This window comes from Ornithorhynchus anatinus, chromosome 4, assembly GCF_004115215.2.
Source record: "Ornithorhynchus anatinus isolate Pmale09 chromosome 4, mOrnAna1.pri.v4, whole genome shotgun sequence".
Taxonomy (NCBI): Eukaryota; Metazoa; Chordata; class Mammalia; order Monotremata; family Ornithorhynchidae; genus Ornithorhynchus; species Ornithorhynchus anatinus.
In genome coordinates this window covers 1,611,071-1,633,819 of record NC_041731.1, presented here as the reverse complement: position 1 = coordinate 1,633,819, position 22,749 = coordinate 1,611,071, and the positions used below count along the sequence as shown (strand labels likewise).

At 58.4% G+C, this 22,749-nt stretch overlaps 1 protein-coding gene and 1 non-coding gene across 3 annotated transcripts; one reads left to right on the top strand and one right to left on the bottom strand.

The window, feature by feature from the left end:
- The first annotated feature begins 4,250 nt into the window (after nucleotides 1-4,250).
- On the top strand, nucleotides 4,251-6,178 carry LOC103167552. Its single transcript, XR_003758896.2, has 2 exons — nucleotides 4,251-4,835; nucleotides 4,953-6,178. It is a non-coding gene; the product is annotated as an uncharacterized LOC103167552 (transcript).
- Nucleotides 6,179-18,701: 12,523 nt separating this feature from the next.
- On the bottom strand, nucleotides 18,702-22,184 carry LOC100082377 (ly6/PLAUR domain-containing protein 2-like). Of its 2 annotated transcripts, none has more exons than XM_029063363.2 (3): nucleotides 22,039-22,184; nucleotides 19,423-19,542; nucleotides 18,702-19,057 (listed from the first exon to the last, which is right to left on the bottom strand). In XM_029063363.2, the coding sequence occupies exons 1-3, from the start codon at nucleotides 22,088-22,090 to the stop codon at nucleotides 18,849-18,851; spliced, it is 381 nt and encodes a 126-aa protein (XP_028919196.1). In that variant the 5' UTR covers nucleotides 22,091-22,184; the 3' UTR covers nucleotides 18,702-18,848. The 2 variants fall into 2 exon arrangements, with proteins under 2 accessions (XP_028919196.1, XP_028919197.1); XM_029063364.1 differs by lacking the exon at nucleotides 22,039-22,184 and adding an exon at nucleotides 21,967-22,038.
- Nucleotides 22,185-22,749: the final 565 nt, after the last annotated feature.

The following is a 22,749-nucleotide window of genomic DNA, read 5'->3' as shown; positions in this document are numbered from 1 at the left end:
GTGAATCCGGTCCTGATTTTGGACCCTGCTGAGGCTGCGGGCCGCACCTGGAGGCGGGCGACGGACCGGCCCCGACTGACTCTGCCTTAGTTATCCACTGCGGGCCGTCCACCCCGCCCTGCTTCCCGCGGGAGGGAATTCCATCCGCACGCTCATCTCCCGATGGGCGGAGGAGCGTTTCCTTCAGTTTGGTCCCCAGTCGCGTGGCGGGTTTGGGAAGAGGGGTCTGGAGAACAGCGGCGAGGGAGGGCCGAGAGCGCCTGCCTGGGGCCTGTCCCTCCTGGGCCCAGAGCATTGAAGGCCAGGGCTGGCTTCCTTGGGACGGAAGACAACTTGAGAGCTCATCCCGTCCATCCCAGCTCTGTGCCCAAATGGGGGGGAGGGGACTGGTGTCCGAGCCGATGGGGGTGGGGGGAGGCCCGTAGCTCTGGACTGGTGCAGTGGAAAGGACGCAGGCCCAGGAGGCCGAGGTCCTGGGTCCCTGGTCCCAGCTCTGCCATCGGTGCGCTGGGCCACTTCAGGCAAGTTGCACCTCTTTGGGCCTCAGTTTCCCTATATGAAAAATGGGGTTAGTCATACCTGCCTCTCCCTCTCCCGGACGCGTACCCGGGCAGAGCTGGACATATCCAACCTGTTGTCCGGGACTCGCCTCAGAGCAAGTAAGGGCATGGTCCCTCCCTCCGGGAGTTCATCGAATGTGGGGAGGCAAGCACTTCGGGAAGCACTGTGGCTTAATGGGAAGAGCCTGGGTCTGGGAGTCGGAGGACCTAGGCTTTAATCCCAGCTCCGCCACTTGTCTGCTGTGTATCCTGCGAGCAAGCCTCCGTGCCTCAGTTTCCCCATCTGAAAAAAAAATCCTCCTCCCTCCCACTTACCCTGTGAGTCCCACGTGGGACAGGGAACCCGTCCATCCTGATTATCTTATATCTTCTCCGGTACTCAGAACGGTGCTTGGCATGTAGAAAGGGCTTAACAAATACCGTAGTAAATAAATAAAACCATCCCAGCGACTGAAGATGGATCTCGGCCTTGGCCCTTCCTCTGGTCTCCGAGGCGCCGTCTCCGGTCTCCAAGGTTCTGCGCGTCCCGGCAGGCTGCGGGAAGGCGGCTTGAGTGGAGGAGCCTGGGTCCGCGTCCGGTCTAAAAATAACTTGCAGGACACAGTTGGCGACCGATCTGTCCCCTTGGCCCTGTCCTCGGGAGCCTGAGGGAGAGGATCCGACCGAGAGCAGAAAGAAACCGGATGTTGCATCTGGAAACGTGAAACACTTCGGGTTCAGTCGGCACGGTGCCGGGGAGCCCGCCTCGAGGAGGCGGAGACGGAGAATGCCCGGTGGTCGGCGCTGCGGTCTCGTCTTCCGGCAGCCTCGGTCCCCGGCGGGGTGAGCGATCCCTCCCGGCTGCAGTCCAGAGAGCAGGGATGGAGGAAGCGAGGCAGAGGCCAGCGAGGCCCTTGGCCCAGGGGGCTTCCCGGGCCCCTGGGCTTCGGGGCCATCCGACGGTGGGATCCCGGCGGGGAGATGGCTGCCGGTTCGACACCGTGCGGGCGGACCGGACCGACCCCGGGCTGAATCTCCCTGTCGGCGGCCGGGCGTCCCCGGCTCAGATGGCCGGAAATCGGAAGGGGTGGGGAGTGCGGAGGTTTCTCGGCGAGAGACTCGGTTGGGTCTCTGGACCTGGCACGCGGCAGCGCCGATAACGGAGTGACCCCGGGCTCGGGGATCCGGCCCCGATTCTGTCTCTGAGGCCGTGCCTCTGCTTAGCTGGGAATCCGGTCCAAGAACCTCACGACCCGGGCCATCCGTCGTCCCCAACCCAAGGGCGGCGGGGGCTCTGGCCGGAAGATTCACCTCTCCCCCAGCGGTGGGTGGTTGAGGGGGAGCGGGGAGTCTGTCGCTCTCCCTCATTGCCCGGAGTTCCCCTCCGACTTCTCTGGGCTGTGGTTCCTGGTTGAGGGAGGAGCGGAGCAGCCCCGGTGTCATCAGGGATGGGGTGGGCGGGAGGTACTGAGAACGCCGGGGGGGCCAGGCCATCGGGCCACCTTCTCCTAGGGGCTTGGTTTCCCCACCTCCACCCTCGTCTTCCAGGGAGCCAACGGAGCACCAAGACCCTCGGTGGTATTTGCCGGGCGTGCAGCATCATGCCGAGTGCTCGGGAGAGGGCAGTTAACCTAGACGGGAGGAGACGGACGGATGGGGGAGATGAGGGAATGGAAAGCTAGCCCCGTGGCTGAGGAAGTCCCTAATTGTCGGGCGTGAACCGAGGCACTGTGGGTGGGTCTGACTGCATCGGTGCTGAGGGGGCCAGCCGGAAGAAGAAAAATTAATCAGGGCAGGCCTCTCGGAGGAAGTGGGATTTCACCGGGACCCTCATTGGCCAGGAAGATCCCCCGTGGGCCTTGAACTCTGCGTCTCAGTTGCCCCTTCTGAGAAATGGGGCTATTTCCTCCCCCATCACGGGGCGCAGCGGGGAATAAGAGCTGTCCGCAGCGAGCTCCGGGCACCCCAGGCCGAGGACTAGAACCTCATCACCTCCTCTTCCTCCTCATCTCTCCTCGTCCGGCAGGTGGAGTCCCCGGAGCTGCCCGAGGACCCGCAGCGCTGGATCGATTACAACGATGCCAGCGGCCGGAAGCTGAGAGCTGAGAGCGGCCTGGAGCGAACCAGAGATCAGTAACTCCCTCCTCTCCATCCTCCTCCTCCTCCTCCCCCTCCTCCCCCTCCTCCCCCTCCTCCCGTGCCCCGCGGCCCCCTCGCACCGGAGCCGCAACCTCCTTGGCCGTTCTTCCCCGTCCAGGTAGTCCCCGGGTACTCGCTCAAAACCCTTGGTCCTCCTCCTCCTCCTCCTCCTCCTCCTCGGCCCCTGTCCTCACCGGTGCCCCAAGCTAGACCGGCAGATGGGGAGGGGAGCTGGAGGAAAGAGACGGGTCCCCCAGACCGGCAGCAGGCAGCTCTGGGCCCCGGCCAGGCCCGGCCTGCCCGGCCTGTTCTGCCCTGGCGTCGCTCCTGCCTGGGGAGAAGGGGTGGGGGGGACTCTGGGACCAGGTCTGCACCCCGAGGGGGTCGTCCGGCCGCCGTCAAGAAACCTGGCTCCCTGTTTCTACGAAGGTGGGTTTTTATGTCTCTAATGGCATTGGTTGATTTTTTTTCCATAACGTTCACAGATGTCAGGAGGAACGGTGGAGGGTGCGGGCTTGGGAAAGGGCTCGCTCGGGTCTCCAAGCTGTCCTCCGCAGGGCCAGGGTAAAACGTGGCACCCCCGACTGAGCTGCTTGGAGGGAGCTGGTGCTCCCTGCTGCCCCCTCCGTTGTTCCCCCCCCCCCCCCCCAGCCTCTGAGGGGAACCAGTTAAAGGTCAGGTGTTGGGGGCGGAAGCCAGACTAGGCCTCTGTAGTTTCCCGGCCAGAGGAGAGTGTGGTGTCCATTTTGATCTTGCTCTTTATCTCATCTCCACACTCTCCCCCCGCATCTCTGGCCCACCACCACCACTTCCCTCTGCCCGTTCTCTCTTCTCCGTCCCGCCCTCCCTCGTTAGAGCCTGCCGAGGGAGAGGGGAGTTTTGCCGCTTGCTCCTCCGTCACCCGCACCAACGGACCCGAGCTAGCGGAACCGGGCTCCCTGAGCTTTTGCCTGAGAAGGGCAGGGACTGTTCCAGGCAAAATTCCCCTAGCCCTCTGACACAGACCCTTTAGTGGGAGGAGCCCCCAGGCTCACTCTGCTCGGTTTGTGCCTAGATGAGCCCGAAGACCCTCGGCCTCCTGGACGCGATCCCCGAAGGGGATCTGATTCCGGGCTGTTTGGTTTGGGGAGGGCGGCGGGGGGCGGTGCGTGGCACTAAGCATGGTCCCACTCCCCCTGCCACTCCCCAGCGACCCCCAGACCCCGGAGGCCCAGGCTGCTGCTAATCAGCTGCATCTTCCAGTTCCCTGCAAAACTCTGCTTTGGCACCATCCCTCTCTTGCTCATGCCCGCCCCCCTCGCAGTTGTCCTTGCTGTTTAGAAATAAAGGGGAAAGCGTCCTCTAAGTGGGGCCCTGAGTTGGGGTGAGGAAGGGGCTCTGGGCTGAGACCTCCAGGTTGGGGGTAAAGGAGAACAAAAGCGGGGCTAGGGGAGCAGAGGCATAGAGGGTCCCCCACCGCCTGACCTCTGGCCTGGCTGCAGAGAGAGTGGTGTCCCGCTCGTGCGCCCGGGAGAGGGGACGGGTTGGGGGGTGGGTGGGAGGGGGAAGCCGGAGCCAGTTCCAAGTTTCCGATCCAGAGTCCGGTCACCCCACTCCGCTGTGATTGCGGAGGGGTCGGCGAGGGGACGACTCCTCCTCTCTGCAGAGGTGGGGGGAGGGGGCCAAAGTTAGTTTAAAGATGATTCGTTCTCATTATTTATTAAACCGCAGGGTCACGAAGACCGAAAAGCAGCGTTCCTTGTCCGCGGGGGCCCCGGGGTGGGGAATGGTGGGAGAGGGAGTCTGGGAAGGACGCTTTCTGTAGGGGAGAAGTCTTCGGGTCCAGGAGGTCGGAGCCGGAAGGCCCGACAAGCCAGAACGGAAGCCCCGGGGGGGGGGGGTTCTAGGGTGTGGCAGAATGCTGACTTTTCACTCCCCTCCTGCAGAAACCGCAGGGCCCGCGTAGCCTTCCTGAGAGATTTCCGTTGCCTGGGGAAGGTGCATTCTTAGAGTGGGGATGGGGGAGAATCCTTCGGGCCCTTGGTGGCTGTGCAGCCTTGGATCAAGCACTTATCCACTCTGATCCTCTGTTTTCGTATAGGGCGGCGGTCCCTGTCCCCACTCCACTTGTGGAAAGCCGAGGCCACCCAGAGCCAGGCGCTGGACACCCCATCCCAGGTACCCTTATTGGCTTTCCCCCATGATTGGGACCCCGCTGACTGAGCCCCGGGTGGCAAATGCCCAAAGACGGGGCAGCCTGGACCTGCCTGACCCACTCTCCTTCTCGTACCCCAGCACGCCCCTCTGACCCACTTCTACCCGAGGAAAGCCGGGCCGCCAGACCGAGGGAGGCAGGGTCGCAAACTCAGCCTTCCGCACCCTGCGGGGCCCCCGATGTGGGTCTCCCCTGCCTGCTTTTCCTGAGGGGCATCTCTCAGAGCCAGGCTGACCTGCCTACTGCTGCCTCTGAGACCAGCTCCCACACTCAGAACCTTCCAGAGGAAATAAATGGAAAAGTTGGAGCAGAAAGTCGATACGGGTTCGGATGACAGCTTGGGGCATCTGAAGTCACTGTGTCTTCCGTGTTCTTAATGTTGCCACGAGTCTGAGTCAGTGCCCAGGCTTCCCGGGGCCTAGAAGAGGGGGAGAGCGGAGGACCTTCCTCCCCACTTTGTGGGATTCTCTCAGGGGTCCCCTCAACCTGGTCTCTTTCCTGATGGCAAGCAGAGGAAAACTGGAGGACAGGAACTAAGACCTGGTTGTGATTTGGGGAGTGAGCAGGAGCTGGGAATGAGGTTGGTTCAGAGGAGGGAGGTACAATTCAGCCTGGTTGTCTTGGAAGAACTAGCCAGACGGGGCCCCCCCGCCCTCTGCGTCTCCCTTCCGTGCTTCAGAGAGTGGGCCGGGGTCTGTTCGCCATCCTCCCCCCGCCCCGGTGGATTCGAAGTGAGACTAACGGTTGTGTGATGTGAGTTGAGCACCTGGTCTGGCCCTGGGACAGCAGCTGCGGTGCCTGCATTGTGGCAAGCACGTTATAGGAGGAGAATGTAATCACCCTGGCTGCGCTGTGACCTTACCCTCCGTGTGTGTGTGTGTGTGTGTCTCTGTATGTGTTGGGGGCGGAGGGCTTGTGCCCTGGGTTGGGAAACTGAAATTTTGGTGTGTTTCAAAGAATTCCTTTTGAGTGTTGACACGGAGTAGGAAACCACAGCCAGATGCCTGCAAGTTGCTGGGGATGGGAGGTGGGGTTTTGGCTGAAGCTAAATGGGAACAAGAGGAAGAGGTGGGAATCTGGTGCGCTTACACACACACACACACACACACACACACATACGTACATACCTTACACCCATGAACTCTGGGCCTCATGGCGTACGTTGTGCCCACCACCACCGTCCATCCTTTCTCGGGACCAAGGAGACGGTGTCCTCCTATGGTTCACCTTCTTCCACCACCTCCCCTGGGTCCAGAACGCCGCAATCTTTAGTTTATTTAAAGAGATTAAAAGATTTTCAAACCAAGAAGGCTGGAACGATTTCTTCATTTCCAAAGCTTTCACCGTCGTCGTCGTGTGTGTTCGGAGAGGACTCTAGGGCTCCCTTCCGAAGCGGCCGGAGCCTGCTGGGAGGGCGGGGTGGAGGCCCTCGACTGACACCCCAGTCCATTTCCCCTTTCATCCATCCGTCCGTCCCTCCCTCCCTCCTTCCCTCTCTCTACCAGCCTGTTGGGGTGCCTGCAGGACAGCTCCATTTTACCCAGCTGATGAGAGCTGGTTCAGAAAGAAGCTTCGGGGGATTTAAAAATAGCTCAGCCGCACGGTCTGCCCGGCAGAATAATGTCGGGCCCAGTTGGCAGGGGCCCCTGGCCCCGTGGAAATAACGATACGCGTAAGGGCTGGTCCGTACATTCTCCTGAGCGTGTTGGGTGGCCTGGGGGCTGGAAGGCAGTAGCTTATGGCACTGTGCTGAGCACGTGGGAGAGTACACACGATCTCCCACCCTCAGGGAGTTTACAATCGAGCAGAAGAGGCAGACACTAAACTAAATTCCGGGCAGGAGGAAGAAAGAAAAGTGGATCCGTACCTGAGTTCTGGGGATTAGCCGGTTTTCTGTTATGTCTAACTTCAAGACCTCCTGCTGTGGTTCCAGCCTCTGGAGCAATGGAAACGGCCAGGACCAGATAAGATGTCTAGATCTCTTGCTGGGACTGGCAGGGCCCACGTGAGGCCGAGGCCCGACACCGATCCGCACCCGATCAAGGGCGTGGGCGAACAAGTCAACTGGGACGGTGCCCCTAGCCTCCGAGGGAGAGGATGACGGGGCCTGCCCTCCTCGTGACCTCCCGTTGCTCTCCCTTCCCTCAACCCGGTTGTGAAATCTGCCCGCTCCTGGGCCGCAGGGCTGATGCCCAGATCAATGTGGGCGAGACTTTGCCCCCTGCAAGCGAGTTGGCATAGTGACAGGTAGGTGCTTGGGGCGGGAGTGGCACCACAGCCAGATCCTCAGGAGATGGTTATGAGACGCGGCCTGCCTGCTTACCAACACCGGAATGGCTTGTGGGCGGGACGCGAGGCTCCACTGGCTTGTCCCGGAACTGAGCGGGGTGGGGCCCCAGGGGGTTCGTCTCGGGCCAGAGGGCCCCCTGTGACCCCGGGGGTGCGTTCTGGGGACTTGCTGGCCCGTGGGGTGGGCCAGGCCCCAAGCACTAATAGTAGTAGCATTTAGCAGCACTCTCTGGAGTGCTCACTCGGTGCGGTGGGCTTCGCCAGACGCTCAGGAAGTGCAGACTAAAGTGCGGAGCCCTCCCACTCCCCTATCGTTGGTGGGAATCCGGGGAGACCACCCTTACTCCCTCCTCCTCCTCCTTCCCCCGGCCCAGGCCTCCTGACGCTAACCCCTACCAGTCCTGACCAAGCCCGCAGCCACGTGGCCTAGCGGAAAGAGCCAGGGCCTGGGAGTTGGAGGATCTGGGTTCTTATCGCCGCTCTGTCATTTGCTGTGTGACCTTGGGCAAGCCACTTGACTTCTCTGTGCCTCAGTTACCTCGTCTGTAAAATGGAGATTAAAACTACGAGCCCCATGTGGGACGGGGACTGTGGCTCAGCCTAACTTGTATTTACCCGAATGCTTAGTACAGTGTCTGGCCCGTAGTAAGTGCTTAAATACCATTAAAAAAAAAAGTGGCCCATTTCCCACCCATAAGGAGCTTCCACTACAAATGGAAAGTCCAGCAGGAAAATATTTACCATTCCAGATGGCCTGGCATCAGTAATTTCTGAGGCCTGCAAGGTCCTTGAGACTAGGCCACCACCGGTCTCCACCCTGTCCCAGCTGAAGAAAGAACTGGCCAGAAACTAGGCAGGAGGGATCGATTAGGCATCCTGACTGGGAGGGGGATCAGGACGGAGGCAGTGAGATCTCTGTGGAAGGGGGAGGTAGGAGGGGCCTCTAAATGGAGCAGAGAGCCACGCATCTGGGGGTCTGGACCCTACTGTCCAGCTCTGTGAGCCAGTTCAAATCCCTTCCCCGCTCTGGGCCTCGTAACCGTTCTTGCCCAGACAGCTGGATGGGGACTGGAGCCCGGGACTCGCCCTGCAGCACTGCCCTCTCACTAATGAGGGCCCGTGTGGCCGTGCCCAGTGCCCAGCGGGCCCGGCGCCGCCCCCCGGCCATAGTGCCCCCAGATCCCAGCTGGGCGGCGGCCCTCCAGTAGCAACGTGGTGGGATCCGTGGGCCGGCGGACTGACCTTTCCGAACACCGTCACCCCACCTGCTGCCTGATGTGGCCTTGCCTCAGTACTGGGAGGGGCCGGGGGTCCCACCCGGGCTGCCCTGGGTCACCTGGAGACCAGGGAAGGCTAGGCTTGGCACCTCGGAGACATGATTGGGCACGACTTTTCAAATCCAGGCCAGTCTCTGGGAACCAGGTGTTTGTGAACCAGAGTGCAATGGCCTGTGTGTAATTGGGCACCCTGGCCCAGCTGAGTCTCCACGGGAGCATGGGAGGGAATTTAAGCCTTCATCCGCCACTCCGGGTAATCCCCAAAGGTCCAGTATCGTGTGGGGGAGGGGGGTGGGGAGAAGACATAGGCCCAGGGGCTCGGGCATGTGGGTCACTTTGCAGTCGCTCCCATGTTTGAACAGCAGCTAAGGGGCCTGGGCTCGCACTCTCAGCTTCAGCCATGCAGCAGCACAAAGAGTAAACAACCAATGAGCGGGAAAGCCTGGGGAGACACGCTCTCTCTTGGAGGCCAGCAACGGGCCGGTGTAACCCACCCCGGGGGAGAAGAGGACCAGGAGGAACGGGGAGAAGCAGCATGGCCTAGTGGAAAGAGCATGGGCTTGGGAGTCAGAGGATCTGGTTTCTCATCCCAGCTCCACCACTTGTCTGCTGTGTGACCTTGGGTAAGTCACTTCACTTCTCTCTGCCTCAGTCACGTCATCTATAAAATGGGGAAGAAGACTGCGATCCCCACATGAGACACGGACTGTGTCCAACCCGATCAGCTTACGGTGCCCGGCACATAATAGGTCCTTAGCAGATACCATTAAAACAAAAAAATAGGAGCGGGATGAAGCCCTCCTGATGTCCCAAGACCATCCCTCTCCCAGTCAATGCCCTAGCAGAGAAGATTAGGGTTTGCTCTTTTCCACACCTTTCTGGGCCTTCATCTCCTTGCAGAAAGATATTCCTTTTGTCTAGCTGACACCTCTCTTCTCACAGCTTAACCTCATTTTCCTTAGGTCAGTCCTCTGGTGTTTCATGGGCTGCATTGTCCAGTATGTTCCTAATCTGATTTTTTAGTCATCTGCTCTCAGCCTTCTCTTCTCCAAGCTACCCCCCCCCCCCCCCCCAAATTCCTTTCACTTTCCTCATGAGCCCAATTTCCTATCCCTTTCACTCCTTTCCATCCCCCTGCTGGCCTACTTTGGGGGAAGGATGCTCGCTGCCCACTGGTGTTCCTGCCCCAGCGAGAGGCTGAAGCACTCCTGCAGCCAGCAGAATCCGCCTGGAGTCCACTCCTCTTCCTCTGCCGGGAGGATGTGTCTGGGTCTCCATGATGTCATCTGCTCAGTCTCCAGGGCCACGTCCATCTCCTGTTGCTGTGCCAACTGCAAGCATGCCAACCGCAAACCATGGCTCCTGCCCTTCCCTGTTTGCCGGTGTTCTCGCTGGGCCTCCGCCCCTGGCCCTGCCCCACTGCCCAGACCAAACCACCGAGCCACCTGAAGCTCGCCGTGGATGGTGGCCCAACGTCAGGGGCTCCCGGGGTTCTCCCTGGATCCCACAGTCCCCCTCCAAGCCCGACCCTCCCCACGGCAGCCCCGAGTGGGCGGAGTGACCGTGATACTCCGGTGCTGACCCCTTGTCCCCTTTATTCATTGGGTACCCAGATGAGGGTCCCGCAGAAGTTTCTCAGACCCCGCCGAGGCGGCCGATGGATTCGATGGATTCTCCAGCCCCCCCCCCCCACCCGCAGGTCCCAAGCCTCCGCCTTCCCGGACCGTCGTCGACAAGGTATTTATTGAGTGCTTACTGTGTGCAGTGCGCTGTACTAAGCACTTACAGTACAACAGAATTGGAATGCAGAATACAAAAGAACAATAAACGGACACGTTCCCTATCCATAATGAGGTCCCCGGAATTTATAATATCTGTAACGTATTTAGTGTATCTGTAATTTATTTATATTAATGTCTGTCTCCCTCTGTAAACGGTAAGCTCACTGTGGGCAGGGAATTTGTTTACCGCTGTCCTCTCCCAAGCACTCGGTACAGTGCTCTACGCACAGTAAGCGCTCAGTTAATGATCGACTGAAATAAGAGTGCTCGTCTGGCCAGGTTTATACCGGGCAGTCCGTTAATAAGTTGTTCTGTCCCCTGTCTTGTACTGACACAGCACCGGGGGCCTCGATGTCCTGAATTTTAATTTTAAGCACCTGCTTCCCCGTGCCTCAGTCCCTACCTCTGCCTCCCTCCTGGCCCAAAGGAGACGAGGGAACTGTGACCCGGGGGCAGCTGCCTCACACGTCTTGAGTCCCGGATAGCAAGTTGGGAAGTAATGTGGCCTGGTAGGAAGAACACGGGCCCGGGAGTCAGAGGACCCGGCTTCTATTGCATTCATGCATTCAGTCGTATTTATTGAATGCCTACCGTGTGCAAAGCGCTGTACTAAGTGCTCGGGGGACTACAACGTAACAGAAAGCAGACATTTTCCTGCCTACAATGAGCTCTAATCCCTGCTCCACCTCTTACCTGCTGTGTGACCTTGGGCAAGTCACTTAACTTCTCTGTGCCTCAGATCCTTCATTTGCAAAATGGGGATTCAATACCCGTTCTCGCTTCTACTTGGACCGTGAGCCCCGTGTGTACCTAATTATCTCGAATATACCCCAGCACTTAGGGCAGTACTCGGCACATAGTAAGTGCTTAACAGATACCCTTATTATTATCGAACCAACAGCAGTTGCTATGGTGGACACTTATCCCGCTGGTTCCGCGTGGGCCGGGCAGAGGAGCAAAGCAGAAATTATGAGGGATTGTCCCTTTCCCCCATCCCTCTGCAGGCAGGTGTCTGCTGAAGCTCAAGAAGCCCGTTATATAAAAGCTTGGCTTCCTCTCCTCTGGCTGTCAAAGAGCTCAGCACCTGCTATGAGAACACCTGCGAACCCCACCCCCAGTTTTAAAACGGCCTCTGACCTGAATTGGCGGAGGTGGAGCTGAAAACCAGCTGTCTGCCAGAGGTGGGGACTAGATGCAAATTTTCCCTGCTCCGTCTGACAAAGGCGGCTTCCACTGCAGAAAGAGAGATGGAGTAGACACTTGGAAGGATTGCTGATCGGTGACGGGATTCCACAGTGTCCCAGGATGAAAAGGGGAGGTTGTGGATCCAAACCCACCCTTCAAGGTTTGGGTGGGGGGGGGGGGGCGGGGGGTTCTCCGGATGGGTGCAGGAGGCTGGATCAGACAACCTCTTGATTCCTCGGCATTTTAGGAGTCTTCATCCCTTCACAGTTTAGGAGTCTGGAAGTCATTCATGTATCGTGAAGGTGGCTGGAGGCCAAGTGGAAGGGATTGAAGGGTGACCACCGACCCTGCTCCAGCAGCCCCTGGGGTGGGGCTGGGGTAGGGGTGGCTCTGGCCAAGAGTCCCAGACTGGCCTATCTCCCTGCCACCGCAGAGTCAGTCCAGTTTGAGGACTGGGTGCTTTAGTGCTCTGCTCTGCGTGCAGCGGATCCTCAATAGATACTTTGGATTGGCTTCCCACTGCCCAGGCCATCCTGTTTCCCCTCCACGGTCCCTGGGAGAGCAGCCAGGAGGCCCTGCGAATCGAGGGAATTCTCCCTCCCACTTTGCAGGGGCTTTGAGAGCCTGGAAAATCATTTATAAATTCCATCGGGGCACGAGCATTCTGTTTGGTCTGCAAAGCTAACCTTGACCCCAGTTAGTCAATTGGTATTATTTATGGAGCATCTGCTGTGTGCAGAGCACTGTACTGGGCACTTGGGAAAGTACAGTAGGGTGAGTAGGCACCGTCTCTACCCTCAAGGAGCTTATAGGGAAGTAGAAGAGATAATCACTAATGTCAGTTTTAGACAGGAGAAAGGAGAAGAAGGAACAGGGGACGTGGACTCGAGTTCATGCGTCGTGCTTTTGTCCCACCCTGGTCCGGGATCCTAGCCGACTCCACCCACTCACCCACTCTGCTTCCTCTGGGCTCATCCTGCCCCTGCCTACGTCCCTGAGTCCCCCAAAACTCCCCACCCAGGCACAGAAGGGAGACACGACGCCTTCTGTTTCCCATTAGACCTGTTGCCTGATTTTATTATTTTTTTTTATATCTGGGGCACGCCAGAGAGAAAAGAGATTTGGTTCTTCCTGTCGCACCCTCCCCCTTCACATCTGGCAGATTGTTGCTCTTCTTATATCTTGACAGGAAGTCTTCCCTGATTAACCTCTCATCTCCCCCCGCACACCAATTCACTCCCTACTTCGGCTTCAGCCCTTCCCCACATACCACCTAAGCACTTGAGTACCCTTACCCCTGTGGCCCTTCTGTGCTTATCTTAACAGATGAGAGAAGCAGCGTGGCTCAGTGGAAAGAACACGGGCTTGGGAGTCAGAGGTCATGGGTTCGAATCGAATCCCGGCTCCGCCGCTTGTCGGCTGTGTGACTGCGGGCAAGTCACTTAACTTCTCTGGGCCTCAGTTCCCTCCTCTGGAAAATGGGGATTAAGACTGTGAGCCTCACGTAGAACACCTTGATTACCCTGTACCTACCCCAGCGCTTAGAACAGTGCTCTGCACATAGTAAGCACTTAATACCAACATTATTATCATTATTATTATTATTATTAACACTCCATTGTGGGAAACAGCGTGGCTCACTGGAAAGAGCCCGGGCTTGGGAATCAGAGGTCATGGGTTCTAATCCCGGCTCCGCCACTTGTCAGCTGTGTGACTACGGGCGAGTCACTTAACTTCTCTGTGCCCCAGTGACCTCATCTGTAAAATGGGGATTAAGACTGTGAGTCCCACGTGGGACAACCTGATCACCTTGTATCCCCCCAGCGCTTAGAACAGTACTTTGCACGTAGTAAGCGCTTAACAAATGCCATTATTATTGCTTCCCCCTGCCTGCGACTGACTTTAGTGTCTGTGACCCCAAGTAGATCGAAAGCTCCTTGCTGGCAGGGATTCCCATCTCTTACGTCTTCGGTGCCTAGTTAGGCGCTCTGCACCCGAACGCAGGACCGTATCCCCGTTTTACGGAAATGGAAAGCAGCATAAACAATTTGGCATTTCTGCTAACTATCGGGCATAGCTAGAATCAGAAACCACCATCCTATTCCCCCAGGTCTCCCCCACCGCCCCGGCCCTGGCTAATCTGGCCAAGGATCCCAACCTCTGCGCCCAGTGCCCTGTGGCTGATTTACCTCCCCCTTGCCAGTTTGGCTCAAACCACCCGCGGGGATTGCCAAGGGTCAAGGAAGAGACTAACCTTCTCCAGAAGTGGAAGGGAGGAATTTCCAGAGCAAGGTCTGACTCATATTTTTCTCCAACCAAAAACCAATACCAACTCTAAACTTAAAGTTCCCCTCACCGAGATGTGGCCGGGACCAGTTCCTCATAGATTGGGAATCGAGTGGAACAGGGGACTGCAGCCAGTCTCACTAGCTTGCACCTACCCCTGCACTTAGCACAGGGGAAGTGCTTAACGAATTGCAGAGTTACTATTATTATTGGACGCTGTGCAAACAGTGAAACTGTCAAAAGTCAAATCCAACGTTGGGGCAGGAAGGTGAGAGAGCCGCTGGCTCCTTGGGCCTTAGATGCCGGGAAAGAGACATTTGGGGCCCGGAGGAGAGAGAGAAACCGAGTTCCCCAAGGGCCCCTGGGTGGGCCAGGGGCCAGCTCCCCGGAAGCCCGAGGACAGACTGATCATGACCTCCAGCAGCAACACAGGACAGGGGGCCACCCCTGAAGCTCCCCTGCAGCACCATTGGCGTTGCGGAGAGTGGTGAAGGAGCAGGAGATGGGTGGCCCACCCCAATGGCATCCGGGTCAGTGGCCACCCAGCGGCGGGCGCAGGACTGGGTGACTGTGGCTTTGTTTAGAAATAGGTTTATTGGAACGGGAGGCAAGAGAGGAGGAGATGCTGAACCAGTGGAGACTGGCCGTCCCACGGGAACTTCCTCTCCGGGCGGCTGGGCCTCCATTTTGGTTTAGGGCCCGTGAGAAGGGCCGGTCCCGGGCAGGGCGCGGCTAGTCTCCGCTCCCTGTCAGCGGCCCACTGACCTTGCAATATTCGGGTACACGGGGGACCCAACCCCGCATATCCTCTTGGGCTGCAGAGTTCGACTGGGGCTGCCTACAACTCACTCCAGGAATGAGCTAAACAAGTGCCGCCTCCAGACACCCCTTCGGCCTAGGCCTCGTAGTCAGATCTTGCTTGTAGAGAGGCGGCGCGGCTCAGTGGAAAGAGCCCGGGCTTGGGGGTCCGAGGTCATGGGTTCGAATCCCGGCTCTGCCACTTGGCAGCTGGGTGACTTTGGGCAAGTCACTCCACTTCTCTGTGCCTCGGTTACCTCATCTGTAAAATGGGGATGAAGACTGTGAGCCCCACGTGGGACCACCTGATTACCTTGTATCTCCCCCAGCGCTTAGAACAGTGGTCTGCACATAGCGCTTAAAAAAAAAAAATCCGTTTCCAACTGGGTTCCATTAGCCTCTCCCTCCCTGTTTTCAGACAGCTGGGCCCGACTGGGACTCGTTTCATCCCGACTCCCGGCCAGGGGAAAAGAAACCTGGGCCAGAGAGGCAGGGGAGGCCAGGGGACTGCAGGGAGGCAGCTGGAATGGCAAAGGGTCACCCGCTCCACGCTCTCCATCCTTCCCGCATCTCTGACTCCCACCCCACCGGTCAACCAGACCCCCTCTGGGTCCAGAGCCCCCGGAGGGCTGGGTCTTCCCTCTCTCGGCCCGCGTGGCAGCCGATGGCAGCCAAGGGGGATCTCTTCAGGAAAACCTCAACGTCTGGCACGCGGGGGAATTCTTCCTATTCCGGAGGCTTTACAGGCTCCCTTCGGCCTGGGCGCCCATTTCAGCCGGGCGGAAGGGAAAGGCGGATAAATAGGAGGGCGGGCTCGGGTCTCCATCCCATTCATTAATAATGGTGGCATTTGTTAAGCACTCACTATGTGCAAAGCACTGTTCTAAGCGCTGGGGTGGGGGGGGGGGATACAGGCTGATCAGATTGTCCCACGTGGGGCTCACAGTTTTAATCCCCATTTTACAGATGAGGTATCTGAGGCCCAGTGAAGTGACTCGCCCCCAGTCACCCAGCTGACAAGCGGCAGAGCCGGGAGTCGAACCCATGACCTCTGACTCCGAAGCCCGGGCTCTTTCCACTGAGCCACGCTGCTTCATGCATTCAGTAGCATTTATGGAGCGCTTACTATGTGCAGGGCACTGTACTGAGCGCTTGGAATGGACAGCTGGGCAAGAGGCAGAATGAGGGCCTCATCGCGCTGACTCGATGTCGATGGGCAGAGTTCGGGCGCCACAAGTCCTGCACGGGGCTCCCCGCTAGGTGGCGCTCAATACAAGCCTTCGGACTAGACCGCCTCATTCAACGAAAATAACAGGCTCGACTACTTGCTCAGCGCTCCTTTTTTAGGGCATTTTTTTTTTTTCCGAGGTATTTGTGAATCGCTTTCTATATAATGTTGGCATTGGTTAAGCGCTTACTCTGTGCAGAGCGCTGTTCTAAGCGCTGGGGGAGATACGGGGTCATCAGGAGGTCCCACGGGAGGCTCCCAATCTTCATCCCCCTTTTAATAATGATAATGTTGGTATTGGTTAAGCGCTTACTATGGGCAGGGCGCTGTTCTAAGCGCTGGGGGAGATACAGGGTCATCGGGTCATCCCACGTGAGGCTCACAGTTAATCCCCATTTCACAGATGAGGTGACTGAGGCACAGAGAAGTTAAGTGACTTGCCCACAGTCACACAGCTGACAAGTGGCAGAGCCGGGAGTCGAACCCGTGACCTCTGACTCCGAAGCCCAGGCTCTTTCCACTGAACCACGCTGCTTCCCTAGCCACGCTGCTTCCCTTTTACAGATGAGGTAACTGAGGCACAGAGAAGTTAAATGACTTGCCCGGAGTCACACAGCTGACAAGAGGGCCCCCGATCAGACTGTAAGCCCGTCAAAGGGCAGGGACTGTCTCTATCTGTTGCTGACTTGTCCATTCCAAGCACTTAGTACCGTGCTCTGCACATAGTAAGCGCTCAATAAATACTATTGAATGAATGAATGAATGAATGAATGAATGGGATTCGAACCCATGATCTCCGACTTCCAAGCCCATGCTCTTTCCACTGAGCCACGCCGCTTGCCAGACACGGTACTAAGCTCGGGGAATAGATGCAAGCTAATCAGGTTAGACACAGTCCATGTCCCACATGGGGCCCACAGTCTTCATCCCCATTTTACAGATGAGGAAACCGAGGCCCAGAGTTTTCTAACCACTAGGCCGGTCTACTGGAAAGGAGTCCTAGGAGTTCCAGCTTTGCTCCGGTTCTGTAGAGAAGCAGCGTGGTTTAGCGGAAAGAGCACGGGCTTAGGAGTCAGAGGACATGGGTTCTAATCCAGGCTCCGCAACTTCTCTGCTGTGTGACCTTGGTCGAGCCACTTAACTTCTCTGGGCCTCAGTTACCTCATCCGTAGAGATGGGGATGAAGACTGTGAGCCCCACGTGGGACAACCCGATTACCTTGTATCTACCCCAGCGCTTCGAACAGCGCGTGGCACGTAGTAAACGATAAATACCGTAATTATTAATTATTACGAGTGGGATTGGGCTCCATTCCCACTCTGGCAGTTGATCCTCCCCTCCCACAGCATGGGCCACAGCCCCCCGAGTAGAACCCGGGGAAGGAGCCAAGGGACAGCTCTGGTTCGTCAGTGAGGGCCGTGCGGAAACCGGCACCCCAGGATAGACGGGTCTTCTTTTTTCGCCGTCGCAATCCAGTCACCAGCTGCTTTAGCGGTTAGGAGTTCGGTTAGGACGTTGGCTAGTTCACGGCCACTTCCTTCAGGAAATCTTCCCAGATCAAACCCGTCCGCTCTCCCACCCACCAGGACACGATGCAACCCATCCATTTTTCCGCCTCGATTCCCCGGTCTTTGCCTTGCCTGTCTGTGCGTCTCTCCTGCCTCCCCTTCTCAGACCCTTGTTCCCCTCTCACCTCCTCTGTAGGGGAACAAGACCACCAGAGGGTTGGGGTAGATAGCTTCTGCTCTGGCTCCAGCCCTCTCCCTACAGCACGGGCTTGGGAGTCAGAGGTCATGGGTTCGAATCCCGAATCGAGTCAGCTGTGTGACTGCGGGCGAGTCACTTCACTTCTCTGTGCCTCAGTTACCTCATCTGTAAAATGGGGATTAACCGCGAGCCTCACGTGGGACGACCCGATGACCCTGTGTCTCCGCCAGCGCTTGGAACGGTGCTCGGCACATGGTAAGCGCTTAACAGATACCAACATTATGATTATTGCAGCACCACTCCCAGCCCCCGCCCCCACCCTGCGGGCTAAGGGCAGCAGAGTTCCCGTGCTGCCCAGTGGCTGGGAAAGGTCAGCTTGGGTCCAGGAAGGGGACATCTCCTGGACTAAGCTCCCTTTCTGCTGGGGATAAGAGTGGACGGGGGAGGGAGACATGGCAGAGCCAAGGTGAGTGAGGACCAGATGTTCTGGCTCCTAACCCGGGGCCACCCAGGACCTGCAGTACCCCCGCAGAGCTGCCAGGAGAGGAAATGAGGAAAGAGGGGTAGGTCTCCCCGCCTCCTCCCCAAGGATTTGGGTGGACCCTTGTTCCGGGGCTGCTCCCAGGGAAACGGGAGGCTCCAGAGGAGGAGGTCCTGGCAGACGGCCCTCGGCCCGAGCAGTTTCTGAGGGAGACTGGTCATTTTGAAGTCCTCTGCACCCACTGGCAGGGCTTCTAAGTAGTCCCGGCCCGTACCTTCCAGACCTCTGGCTGCACACCCACATCGGTCCCTCACCGACACGGCCACTCTGGACCTCATCTTCTTTAGATGCTAAATTAGATGCTTCTTTAGGCCCTGATCTCTTACCTAACCATCTACCCCCTCCCCCCACCTTCTCAAACACCACCCGTTCCTGCTGTGGCCCCCCCCAGGCTCTAACCCTCCCGGTCGGTTCCAGACTCCCATGTTTCTCCCGGGCTCTGGAGCAGATATTCTTTCCCGAGCACGAGACCAACCCTTCATCCACGCCCTCTCCCTGGCTCCCATCAGTCTCAGCTGGCTGACCCCCAGCCCCGAATACCTCCACTGTCCACTTCCTGTTCCCTGGAACTCATGCCTCAGAACTCCAGAAACGACTTCAGGTTCGCTGCCCCGGACGAGACCGCTGAGAAATCCTCCTTATAACTGGTTCTTCCTGTAATGGGGGAACTGGGATGGGCAGAGAATCTGACCTCTTTAGGAAGTGCTCTCCTTTAATAAGGTATACAAGGGTCCCAATCTAGGACGACTCTTTTATTTGGGAGCGGAGTCCCTCCCTCTCATCTGGGAAAGATCAGGGGAGCCCGGGGGAGGGGTCAGGGAGATGGTACCGAGGGCAGGGGTAGAGCCAGGGTGGTGAGCGGGCAGGGCCGAGGCGGGGCAGGGTCAAGTCCCGGCCCGGAGCAGGAGACAGACGACGGTGGTGGCTCCCGGGATCAGGGTGCCGGCCGTCAGGCTGGCCGCCCCATCAGCGTTGCACAGGTCCGTGTTGCAGCAGGACACGGGCCGGGTGATCCCGATGCCATCCGCGTCGGAGGGGATGCACTTCTCGGAGCAGGACTTGGTGACGGTGGCATCGCCCAGAAAGGGGAACACTGGACGGGCAGAAGCAGGGAGGGGATAAGGTGACCCAGGGATGAGAAGGACAGGCCCACCCCACCCCCACCCCCCAGTCTGGATCAACTGATTCTGTCTCCGCCCTGTGCAGGTCACCCCTCGGGCAAAGGAAGGAGAAAGAACCCTGGAGGGCTGGCAGCCTCATGCCTCGTCTCCAGCTCCTCTTTTCCCATTCTAGCTTCCCCCTTCTCCACCCCTCCATCCGCCCCGGGAGCCTCCCATCCCGCATCTCTCCCTTCCTCCATCTCCCCCAGTTCTTGACCAGGGGTTCAGACTCCCCTAACCCCTGCCTCCAGCCCTCCTTCCCCCACCCGCCATCCCGCCCCCGGTTCTCAGGCCACACCTGTCTCCCGGGAGTACATTGTTGTCTTGCACATGGTGTCATTCTGAGTGCAGTTTACGATGGTGGCGCACGCAGAGGTGTCAGTTGGATGGTGACAAGAGAAACAGCGCAGGGATCGGCCTGGGGCAAGTGAAGTGGGGGGGTGGAGGAGACAAGGTCAGGGCAGAGGTCGGGGCCTCACGACCCTACGTAGACTCACCCGAGTGCTCCCCTCCAGCTGGCTGGAGCCAGTCACACAGGTCGCCCAGCTCCTCCCAGGACCCCTGCCCCTGGCCCTGCCTGATCTCTGCCCGGCACCGATGCTTCATCCTCCGTTTCTGTCCGTCCGGCCTCCCCTAGTCCACCAGCCTCTTCTCCTCCCCCCCAGCCCTATCCTCGGGGCCGGGCTCTGCCCACCGAAAGCCCTCAGGCCAGAATGGGGATGATCTGGCTGACCGCTAGGCTGACAGACCGGTTTGTGTCCGGATGAGGAGGAACCTGTCCTTGGAACCGGTGCCGGGTGTGGAGGAATAGGGACGGCAGCTGCTATCTTGGGGCCGCCCTCGGACGTTTCCTTCCCTTGACCGTCCCCCACGCCCGATGTTGCCGGCCCCTGCCCGGTCTCCGCCCGAGGCCCAGCCCCAGAATTGGTAATCTGACACTTGTCTACAAACCCTGGCTCGGAACAACCCGTCCCCTCCCGCTGCCCGCAGACTTGGCCACTGTCCCGGCCTGCACCCACCCCCGGGGGAGTATCTCCAGCTGCCCTTCCCTCCCCGACTCTGCAAACATCCCAAACCCACTGGAGCCAGCTCGGTCTACCGTCCCACCGGGGACACTTCTTGACACGGTACCCCACCCCGCCTCGGGCCCCTCACCAAGTCCCTGACAGGTTTGCCGGGTCTAGGGAATACAAGGGAGTACAACCATCAGAGTCGTCCGTGAACCTGTAAGTGTTATTTAAGTTCTCTGCTCCAACTCCGCCAGCTGGCCTCCCACCCCCGCCACGGACGGGTTCTAGCTAAAGGGTCCGGAGCCACCCTGGGGATGGGGAAAGTTTGGGGCCCCACTGTTCAGGGAGAGGGGCAATGTGGTGGACCCCTTCCACCAGAATGTGACTTTCCCCACGAACACCGACAGGCCTCCTGTTAGGCTCACATCTTTCTCAAGACGGGGAGGGGGTTGCTCGCCTGGACGACATCACAGCCCCTTCAACCTCCCTCCCGTAGGCCCTGAGGCCCAAGGGGAAGGATCCGTCCCAGGGCAGGAGGGCCCTGGCTCCTTCCAAGCATCAGCCTTTCCAGCCTGGCCCCCTGGAGCTTCAGCTAGGGCCGAGGCCCGGGGTGGGGAGGGACCCCCCCTCCATCCGCTGCCTACTGCCTTCCCCTCAGGGAGACCCGCCGCTGGGTGAGGAGGACAAGGGACAAGAAGACAACTCAGCCCTTGGATCAGGGCAGTCTACTACCCTCTGCCAAGCCTCCTCGCTCACCATCCTTCCATTTACATCTCCAGCTCCAGCCTTTCGGCTCCCCACAACACCCTACGTACACACCTCGACAAACTCTCACATACATACACACACGTACACACACGTCCATCACGGCCGACACGATTCTTCCTCTGGAATGCACCTCCCCTCCTTCGCACTCTACTCTAAACCCACCTCCTTTGGGAATTCTTCCCAGATTAGCCTTACTGGCTCCAACTGCTCGGATCACTCCTTGCCTCTCCTTTCTCCTCTCATCACATCTCCAGCCTCCAGCATCCACCTAGCTGGACTTTCCTGGACTTTTGTTCTCTTCCCAGCACTCCTCTCCCCATTTCTCTCACCCCTCACTCTGGGACCTTTCCTCCCTCTTTCCAGTTCTCCCCACCCCCCACTCCCAGCAGTCCCCCACAACCTTTCCCTCAGCAGACTTCCTCCTTCGTCCCACACTGGAGAACATCCCTCTCTGAAGGGAGCTGAGGATAGAAGGATGTCACCTCCTCTGTCCTTCTCTATCGCAGTGGAGCAGGAGTGGGGAGAACAGAGACCTGAAGATCCTGAGTGCTCAGTGTCTCAGCCTTTTCCTCCCCTGGATGGTTGACTTTTAAAAAGTCTCCTTCCTTGCTCAGGTTATCCTGCGCGGGGGACGATGGGGAAGGTGGACGGTGTAGTGCATGCGCTCTTCCTAGGGGCTTTCCGGGCCTTCTCCGAAGACAGGAGTCTGAGGGGGTGCTGTGGCTTCTGTAGCAAGCAGCACGGGTACCCGAGGGTCTAACCCATGCCCTTGGGGGCACCAGCAGGGCATCCTAGACTCCCTGGGTAGTGGGGTCGTCGGGTCTAGCCCCCTGCCTTAAGTCAACCAGATCCCTTGGTTGCCTCCTCTTTCTTTAGAAATCTCTTTGCATCACTTGATCCCAAATCGGTCCAGAGAATCTTACGTGGAATTTTCCCCCGGAATCAGAGATGAGGCCAAGTCGAGCTGCTCTCCCAGGCCCTGCTTGGCCTTCCCTGCCCACCCCGGGTTCAAACTGCCCAACCCGGGTCCCTCCCAGTCCCAGGTGGGCGTTGGGGCCAGGCACCTGCGGACAAGAGGGTGGCTGTCCAGTCCAGGAACTCCATTTCCCCCTTGCCCCCGGCTCCCCACAGCTCACCAAGCTCCCAGCAGGCAGCTAGGGCCAGTAGGAGCAGGCACAGTGGTCTCATCTCTCCCCCAGGTCTGTGGCCCAGGTGGGGCAGCCTCTCCCAGCAAGTGGTCAGCTCTTGCTGTCAGCTCCCTTGTCAGCTACTCTGCCAGCCCTTGCCTTGCGGGTCTCAACTCCCGCAAGAAGAAGAATGGGGAGAAATTTGGGCAAACAAGCCTCCACCTCCTCCAGGGATTAAGAGAATCTGATTACAGATGGAACCCCTCCTCCCAGTCCTCTTCCTCTTTCTCTCAAGAGGTCTGCTCCAGGTGGCAAGCCAGGGGAGGGGACAGAGGGCACTACCTGTTTACCCGGCAGTGAGGGGAGACTTGGCCCGGATCTGCAACTCAAGAACCCTTTTCTTTAAAACTACAGCCTGACACCCTCCTGGGCCCTGGGTTTGTGAGGTTTTTTCCCCTGCCATCACTTTCCATTGCCTCCTGTGCTTCTAATAATAATAATAATAATACTATTTATTAAGCTTTTACTAGGTGCCAGACAATGTATTAAGCACTGGGATAGATGCAAGCTGATTGGGTTGGGCACAGTTCCTGTCCCACATGGGGCTCACCGTCTTAATCCTCATTTTTACAGAAGAGGTAACTTAGGCACAGAGAAATGCCCAAGATCCCACAGCAGATACATATTGAAACCGGGATTAGAACCCAGGTCTTTTTGACT

Excerpts from the sequence above, each read along its gene's own strand:
- LOC100082377 (XM_029063363.2), bottom strand. The coding sequence starts at position 22,090 with ATGAGACCACTGTGCCTGCTCCTACTGGCCCTAGCTGCCTGCTGGGAG. Across the intron at positions 19,543-22,038 it reads AGCTGCCTGCTGGGAGCTTG|GCCGATCCCTGCGCTGTTTC; the intron begins GTGAGCTGTGGG and ends CACTTGCCCCAG. Across the intron at positions 19,058-19,422 it reads AATGTACTCCCGGGAGACAG|TGTTCCCCTTTCTGGGCGAT; the intron begins GTGTGGCCTGAG and ends CTGCCCGTCCAG.